This window comes from Hypomesus nipponensis, chromosome 3, assembly GCF_054491055.1.
Source record: "Hypomesus nipponensis isolate SF chromosome 3, ASM5449105v1, whole genome shotgun sequence".
Taxonomy (NCBI): Eukaryota; Metazoa; Chordata; class Actinopteri; order Osmeriformes; family Osmeridae; genus Hypomesus; species Hypomesus nipponensis.
This window is the reverse complement of record NC_140363.1, coordinates 14,629,164-14,638,081: the sequence shown is the minus strand read 5'-3', so window position 1 is coordinate 14,638,081 and position 8,918 is coordinate 14,629,164. Positions and strand designations below refer to the sequence as shown.

The 8,918-nt window shown below is 43.9% G+C and overlaps 1 protein-coding gene across 1 annotated transcript; it reads left to right on the top strand.

Annotated features, from left to right (window-relative positions):
- Positions 1-5,948: 5,948 nt before the first annotated feature.
- On the top strand, positions 5,949-8,892 carry lgals3b (lectin, galactoside binding soluble 3b). Its single transcript, XM_084678422.1, has 6 exons — positions 5,949-6,025; positions 6,648-6,661; positions 6,969-7,355; positions 7,602-7,690; positions 8,157-8,325; positions 8,467-8,892. The coding sequence occupies exons 2-6, from the start codon at positions 6,656-6,658 to the stop codon at positions 8,623-8,625; spliced, it is 810 nt and encodes a 269-aa protein (XP_084534548.1). The 5' UTR covers positions 5,949-6,025; positions 6,648-6,655; the 3' UTR covers positions 8,626-8,892.
- The last annotated feature ends 26 nt before the right edge of the window (positions 8,893-8,918 follow it).

Genomic DNA, 8,918 nt, shown 5'->3' with positions numbered 1-8,918 from the left:
GGGCTTCAGCTATTTAGCTGCTTAAAAAGCAAAAACACAGAAAGCTAGACATGTTTCCAAACAAGCTAAATAATCATTGTTGAACAATCACAACAACAGTCTATGTTGATCATGTGACCTTTAAAAGACCTATCCTAAAGAAACATTCCCCCTAATATTAACACCATTTCTCATTCTTCCCTCCACTTTCTGTACTGTACGTGACAGAAACACAACAGGCCGATCACAGACCAGGTCTTTTGATGGACAGTCCAATCAGCCGCAATCACACAAGTCCGTCTGACTGTTTAACAGTGCGGGACTTGGCCCTCATCTCTCAGTCTCTGCCTTTCTCTCTCCTCATCATTTCCTCTCTGTCATACCCCACAATTCCCCCAAACCAACGTCCACAGTTCTTTCATGCGCAATCAGCTGCAGGCTGACAAGGAGAAGAGGTCCTTCTGCCAGATTGAGGCCCAGCCCTATCTCAGCCTCAGTGTCTCCTACTAGCCTGCAGCCTGCGGCAGCAGAGAAATGGCTCCAGTCAGCTAATGTCCTGCTCCGCTGCACATGGACGGGAAATCTCCGGCGGGAGCCACACCAGGAACATGACATCATAATTGCAGTCTGCGTCGAGATCACGCGCAAACACGCACACGCACAGACACGCGCAAACACACACACACACACTGGTACCCACGTCGCAGTAGGTTAAGATGGTTTTAATTAAATTGTAAGTGCTCTGCGGGGGTTCTGCCCAGGTTTGTGAGGCTGTTGCTATTAAATCAAAGCCTCCAGCTCCAGATCACATTAATCCAGCCTGCTCAATTGTCATTTTAAGGGACACACACATTCACACACACACACAGTCTAATCAGGTGTTGGTGAATCGTGCTGCAGTAATTGTGTCCATTGTTTCAGCCAGACAGCTTGTCGTCCCCTGTGTTAGAGAGCCGATGTGGAAACATTCTCCTTTCACATGGAGAACAGCCAGGCTCATCAGCCAGGGAGTGGTGATGCTACCATTAACACACCCAATCCGATGTTACTCATGTGCTGGAGGGATTTGAAGTGATGTGGTTCATACCTTGATTATAGCATTTGTGCAGCCTGTTGATTTTTATGGCACAAATGCACCATGGACTTTGTTGAATGAAGACAGTGTTCAGATAATTATTTAAAAAGCTACCTCATGTAATCAAATGGAATTGCCTTCCTTCTAATTATTGGTCCTTTATGTCCAAGACTGCAACCTCACTGACCCCTGAATATGTAGCAGTCGAAGGAAAGGAAGATAGATTAACAAGAGAACACGAAGCGAGGGCGACAGGGTCGAGCTGAAAGCGGTGGTTTAGTGTGGTCATGTTGGATCTTCTTTGAAGTGAGCAGCTCATGGTATTAAAGTGCGGTCAGGCATCTGTTAAAGACATGTCCAGTATCATGAAGACCACAAGGCTCCTGCAGCGGAGACACTTCTGTGTTCCTCTCAGCCTCCCTCACGACACTCGCACACCTCACCACAGCACACTTCAAGGAGAAGCAAGTGGAGGATGAAGAGAAGGAGGAGGTGAAGAAGGTGAAGGAAAAGGAGGAAGAGTGTGTTGGAAATATTGGTGAGGTTTTTTTTCATCATTCAAAAGATGCCCTCCCCCAAATCCCAGTGGGGACGATGATTTTCATCTACAGTCTGTCCTGGTGGACAGACCGACTGTGAGAGCTGGCCTATCACACCTGAGGTGGCCTTCACACCTGAGGTGGCCCTCACAAAGTCAAAGTTTCAGTGCTGTAACAAGACTAGAACACCGTTACAATCCCATGCATTGCTTCTGCTTCAGCCTGACAAGGCTTTCAGCCATCTGGCCATGCGCTGAGTTGACGAGTAAGGTTGATTAATACAACCCTTTCAGATAATACGTGACTCAGTTACATGCAGTCAGGGCATGAAGGGGAGGAGAACACTACTGGTTTCTCTGGTTTGGGGATGTTGGCGCTACCGCTAATGAATAATCCAGTTCTGTGCTCCTCCAGCCCAGCCGTCAGCTCAGGGAGAAAGGTTGATGACTCTACCAGCTGACCTTGAGATTTGTTAGTTTTGGGTCTGCAGTCACTGCATCAGCCGGGCAGCAATCTGTAGTTTGATGAAAGCCAAACCTCTACATAATGCATAAACACACACACGCACACACGCACACATTTACACACACATACGCACACAGCTTTAAATCTCCAGGCCTGTTGTAGTCATTAGTCATAGTTGTGCCAGAGGAGAAGTAGCCAAGCAGTAGAATGGCCCAGACGTTGGTTTAACACCCCACACCCCCCACCACCACACACACACACTCACACACACACACACACACACACATCCACTACCCCTCCTTCTGATGGAACATGTAATGTTTAATGTTCAGAATCACAGCTCTTTAATCTTTGACAAGCCATTCATTCTGATGTTGGAGCACTGGTCCACGAGCATTGAACAATCTTCCTGTTCAAGCATCGCTAAACTGATTCACTTAATAATAATTGGAGAAGGCTGGGTTTCTTCTAGTTCCACCCTTGAAAATTGGCAGCGTGGCGCTCTGGGAAGAACAGATTCATCAGGGAAAGGATCTAACTACAATTTCTCCCTTGAGATGTTTTCCTTTGTACTGTACTATGGTTCTCCGAACGTGACCTGAGTAACGTGGCCTGTTCAGCCCTGTCTGCCTGGTTCTGCTCTGTCCTCTGGATGCTCCGCTCCTCCTGATGCTTATCAGCCCAGATATGAAGAGAGCTCCCTGGATCGGGCTGGGAGGAGGTGGAGGAGTGCGGCGAAATGAAGAAGGAGATTTGTTTGTGTTAGTAATTCCTCCTGAGGATAGAGATATATCAGAGATCCCGCTAGACAATTAGACAGCGCTTGTTGTCCTCTTGCCCTCTTGGCTTGTGTGTAGTTGTGTATGTTGTCGTGTAGTTGCTGTGCATGGTTGTTGTGTATAGTTGTTGTGTACAGTTGTTGTGTGTGGTTGTTAAAAGCATGTCCGAAGAGGCCTAGGGCAGAAAAACAATACATCCACACTGGTGCTCTAAACAATATAACTCAAAAGGACAGACCAAGGGAGGAAACTCCAATAACATAGAAATTATTTGTGTTTAGAGGAGATCTCTATCTTGGAATGCAGTTTCTTCTTCTGCAGCTAAGAGTGTTACAGGCTGCCTGCAGAGAAGAGAAAATATACCACAGGAGAAAGGGAGATGGGAGAGAAAGAAAAGAAAACAAAAAAAAACTGAGAAAGAGTCACAACTGCTGTGTTATTGGAACTCCATCCTGGTCTTGTTTCCATTACCCCGCACACTGATATGACTGTCTTATCAGAGGCAGACATTGGTGGACTAATTCCAGACTATCTTTGTGTACGTTTTTGATTTGACATGTATTTTGATTGCCTGCAAAGGACATATACATCCCTATGAATCAGCCCTTGACTACAGATATAACCTAAGCCTTTTAACCTGTGTGTGTTGGATCGGCCATGCAGAGATCCAACAGCAAATAGACCTTCTGAAGCAATGTTGTGTTTGAATTAGCTTGAACTAACCCATTGACTTTGTATTACGTTGTTGAAAAGCAGAACTTTAGAATGACAGCATGTAATCTATTTCTAGATTGTTTGTTCATCTATAGTGCATAGACCTATATGGTAAATGTATGGTGACCGACTCTGACCAATTAGTGAGATATTTATCTTGGCTTAACTGTCTGCAGTTTCCATGTCCCATAGGCGCATCAGCGAGGGATTAGTGTTTGTGGGTTATGTTTTTGGTACGTCCAGGGTTTAAGTGTTATAATCCATTGTACAGTAATAATCTATTGTTATTGCTCTACTTAACTATAGTTGCTGGTCTTCAGTCTATTGTTCCAATCTGCTGTACATGACATAACCTCACATTATGCAGGAATGATGAGACTGTCTGTTTGTCTTTACTATGTAAATCATCTTTGTTTGAGGTGCCACCAAATAAACCTGATTAATTGTTAACAATTAAACAACTGAATATACAGTTTGACAGCAAAAAGGGGACCATTAGAAGCCTGTAACACTTTATTAAAACGCAGTACACTAAAATAACACAGATTAGTAGACATTTAGAGTAGTACAAATATACAATAAATGAAAACTGGTTTGGAAATGAACGGTCAAGAAATGACAGATTATATTGTGTTTATTTGAAGGATAAGAGGGACACCTAGTGTTTGTACGGGGAATCATCCCCACGTTTTACATGTGCTTTTGTCTCCTACAACCCAATATGAAAAATAGTTTAGTGTCATGGGAAGGTGCTAGCTTTGGTCAAGTACAGCAATAAAGTGATAATGGTGTGGATTAAGCATATTTTGTTGTGTGAATGTGTGTTTGTGTGTGTGTGTGTGTGTTTAGAATAACTTTGCATTGAGCGGCACAAGGCACACCACTGTGTGCTGAGCTTGTGAAATCGCCAGCCGCTGGCTCAGGATGACTGAATCAATCAGTGTTTCTGAGAAAATCAAGGCAGGAATTACACCTGAATCACAAATAATCAGAAGGCACAGAAAGATGCTTGTGTTCAATGTGTATTTGTCTTAGGGAGTCAGGTGGCTGAGTGGTTAGGGAATCAAGCTAGTAATCTGAAGGTTGCCAGTTCGATTCCCAGCTGTGCGGTGTTCTTGGGCAAGGCATTTCACCCTACTTGCCTCGGGGGGAATGTCCCTGTACTTACTGTAAGTCGTTCTGGATAAGAGCATCTGCTAAATGACCATGGTGTTGACACAGAGCTATAATATATCTATATATCTCCAGGGAGAACCTTTGCACTGACAAAAGTTGAAAGTATTAGTGCTTCACAGTATGACACCTGACTCAGCTCTAAAGAATGCCTTCTTTAGAGGGGAGAAGAAAGAAGAGAGAGGAAAAGGCTTGTCCTTCTTTGTTCATGCAGTAGCCATCAGCAGATTACAGGTGCCTCTACTGCTGGATGAGTTTATACTTTTGTGTAATTATTACATTTACATTACATTTAGTCATTTAGCAGACGCTGTTATCCAGAGCGACTTACAGTAAGTACAGGGACATTCCCCTAGTAGGGTGAAGTGCCTTGCCCAAGGACACAACGTAATTTGGCACGGCCGGGAATCGAACCAATGACCTTCCGATTACTAGCACGATTCCCTAACCGCTCAGCCATCTGACTCCCATCTGAATTATGGAAATGACGAGATATGTAACCTCCAGACATTATATAGTCATTGATCAGACATCATTTACATATTGCAATGCCAGCATTCCAGAATAGGTTCTACCCATCCACTTTCTTCACTGATTGTTGGTGGGTGATACTGTATCATGTCAATCAACCTATTTTCTAAGCTGTTGTCTGTAACTTATCTCCATGTCTACCAGTTGCCATAGGTAAAGTAGTTGTACGTTTGTTGCTATGAACAGTAGGTTGACAGACATACATCTGGCCACATCCTGTTTCCATGATGACTATGTTTGTCTGTCTCCCATGAGTTGGGGTTCTGTTTGTCTTTTACAAACAAGGGGTTTTAGAAAGTCTGTCAGACAACATTCCTCCATGTCCACACCCACTTTCATGTGCCATGGAAAAAAACGTACTTGAGGTCAGATTCATGCTTGAAGCAGGTAAACACATGTTTTTCAGGACAGGAGAGAGGCAGAATATACAGACACCCACACACACACACACACACACACAGATGTCACTTTTTTAGCAGAAATGTTTCTACATTAAAACCATTCATATTAGTACATTAAAACCATTCATATTAGTACATACAAGTCTAGGAACATACACAAGGGAACTTCATTGATGTGTCTCAAGTTGTAAAAACCTTTCAGACAGGTGAGAAATCCTGTTCTTTCAACTAGGCGTGTCTCTCTGAGGGTTCCAGGCACAGGGAGGGGCTGTTTATAAATATGCTTGGCACATTCACACATCTCTCACACGAGCCTCACATTTCTGTGAAGACAGAGTTTCTCTAACAGTAACTCACCTCAGTTCACAGGTATGTTCTGGATATCATTTTATTTTCACCTTGGTGTAATAATCTGTGTTCTAATTCATGTTGAAATGATGTGAAACAAGTAATAGGAAGGTGAACGTATATGGAAAGTTACAGCAACTTCTTGTAAAAAGATGGGGGGGGGTTGTTCCAGGAAGTAGCCAGATCCTCTGAGAAGTAAGACAAGGTCTATCATTGTCACCTAAAAGGAGAATTGTCTATAAACATTCAGTGCTTGTACAAGCAACTATTTCATGGGTAATTGAAACATTAGTATCTGGGTGTGGTAGCGCAGACATGTAAAAAATGGATGACAATGGATGTCAATGCAAAGTAGCTTTCATGGTCTGGGAAGGCTTCTTTCCTTTTACACTTGACACATTAAGAAGTTAAGTGTTTTGGTCTGAGTAGTCCAGAATCCAGGCTTTTCTTCACCCATTCAGGGTATTCATCATCAACCACAGGCATTCATTTACCCAATGATGCTTATGGGCTTACAAATAATTACTAAGCTAGAACCAACTGAGAGCATTATCCAAGTGTCATTCAAATGTATTTGCCTGGTACGAGTATTCGTTAGATTTTTGATGCATTGATTTTAATTCAAGCCTTCTCTCTGTTTCAGATACAAGAATGGATGTAAGTAATTACTGTTGGAATCTGATCATGACTATCTCTGTACTGCATGTTTAATGCTGAAGTGGAAACACTTTTAAGCTACATACACACCTTTCTTTCTTTCTTTCTTTCTTCCTTCTCTCTCTCTCTCTCTCTCTCTCTCTCTCTCTCTCTCTCTCTCTCTCTCTCTCTCTCTCTCTCTCTCTCTCTCTCTCTCTCTCTCTCTCTTCTCTCTCTCTCTCTCTCTCTCTCTCTCTCTCTCTCTCTCTCTCTCTCTCTCTCTCTCTCTCTCTCTCTGTATTTATCTCTTTGCTTCTCTCTCTTTCAGCTGTCAGATGCATTGGGGGATGGTATGACAACCAACAGTCCCTGGCCTGGTCAGAACCAGCAGGCAGGGGGTGCTGTTTGGCCAGGCCAACAGCCTAACCAGCCAGCATGGCCTGGGCAGCCTGGGCAGCCTGGGCAGGCTGGACAGCCTGGGGCACCTGTATGGCCAGGTGGGCAGCCAGGACAACCAGCTTGGCCAGGTGGGCAGCCAGGACAACCAGCTTGGCCAGGACAGCCAGCCCAACAACCCCAGTGGCCTGGGCCCCAACCTGGGCAACCCACTCAGCCCGGGTGGCCTGCCCAGCCAAGCCAACCCGCAGCTCCGGGGTGGCCTAGTCCAAACCCAGGTCCAGGCCCTGGCCCACCAATGGCACCTCAGAAGTCTATGGTGGGGTTTTGGATATTAACGACGACCTGTCATGTTCCCTCACCTATTGACAAAGTCTTATTTTGTTTTTTTAAACTTTCCATATAGGAAATAACTTATGGTCTAATGGAGCAATCTCACACACACCAATGTTTTTTCCCCTAATTCAAAAGAATATCTGTAAAGATGATGACGACATCAGTGTGTAGCTGTCGTTATGGTGTCTTGTGCTGTTTCCAAGCTCTGCTGTGCTACCTTCCGTCACAGACGGTTCCCTATGATCAAATGCTGCCAAACGGACTGTACGACAAGCTGCTCCTCACCATCAACGGGATGATCAACCCCAACGCCAAAATGTCAGTTCTCTCAGACAGCACAAAACACATATTGTCAGCTCTGTGTTATCTCTGTAGGGACAAAGTGTTACAATTATTTGGATCTATAAATGTTGTGTTCTGTGTGAGATGTAGCTTCAGTGTGCTGTGGTAAGTCCTGGGAATGTTGCCTGCATGTAGAATAATCTGTCATCATTTAAAAACTCAACACATGAAGGCAACTTCCAAAATCTCTGTGCGTGTAAGCATAGAAAGTAATGAGGAGTTAATGAGAGGATTTCAATAGTCAAGCCGATGCTAACTTTAAATTACAAACCAGTGGGGCTCCTTTGCTGTGACAGCTGAGAAATGATCCCTGCATGACATAGTGTCTTAGCTTTAATCCCCCACTAATGGTATTTTCACTGACTCCATGACAACGGATAAAAAAAAGATGTAATGTAAAAACTGCTATCATGTAGTAAACACTGTTATGACCATCTCATAGGTTCACTGTGAACCTGACAAAAGGAAATGACATCGCCATGCACCTGAACCCTCGCTTTGACGACCAAGGCAAGAAGACTATTGTCAGGAACAGCCTTATTGCTAACAACTGGGGCAAGGAGGAGAGGGAACACAAACAGTTCCCTTTCGTTCAGGGACAGTCATTTGAGGTGAGGACAAACAAAACATGAGACACACAGAAGGCCCTGCTACACTGTTACTTTTCATCCTTCAACTTGAGTCGTGTGTGTCTGTGTGTGTGTGTGTGTGTGTGTGTGCGTGTGTGTGTGTGTGTGCGTGTGTGCCCCTAGCTCAAGATCTTGTGCACAGCCAGTGAGTTCCGAGTAGCTGTCAACAAGGTCCACCTGTTTGAGTTCAAACACCGTATGCGTGACCTTCAGGCCATCAACCATCTGGGCATCTACAATGACGTCACTCTGTCCTCGGTGCTGATCGAGAGGCTACCCTGAGACCAGGCCCGACATGCATCAGCACACAAACCAGACTCTGATGTGGCTTTGTAACTATTACTCCCATGGAAATCTACATCCCTGGTCATCTTGTTTTTTTTTCTCCTATTTTTCAAAAATGTTTTTACAAGAAATCCTGACATGAATTTTCATCTTTCTTATTTTTCAGTTTAGTTTGAAAGTAATCATGTAATTCTAAAAGCGATGTAATAATGAATCAGGATTTGTTTGTCGTCATTCAAATTGAATAAACAATCTGATAAAGTAGTCTAGTATTGTAATTTTTAAGTGAT

Excerpts from the sequence above, each read along its gene's own strand:
- lgals3b (XM_084678422.1), top strand. Across the intron at positions 7,691-8,156 it reads ATCAACCCCAACGCCAAAAT|GTTCACTGTGAACCTGACAA; the intron begins GTCAGTTCTCTC and ends ACCATCTCATAG. Across the intron at positions 8,326-8,466 it reads TTCAGGGACAGTCATTTGAG|CTCAAGATCTTGTGCACAGC; the intron begins GTGAGGACAAAC and ends GTGTGCCCCTAG.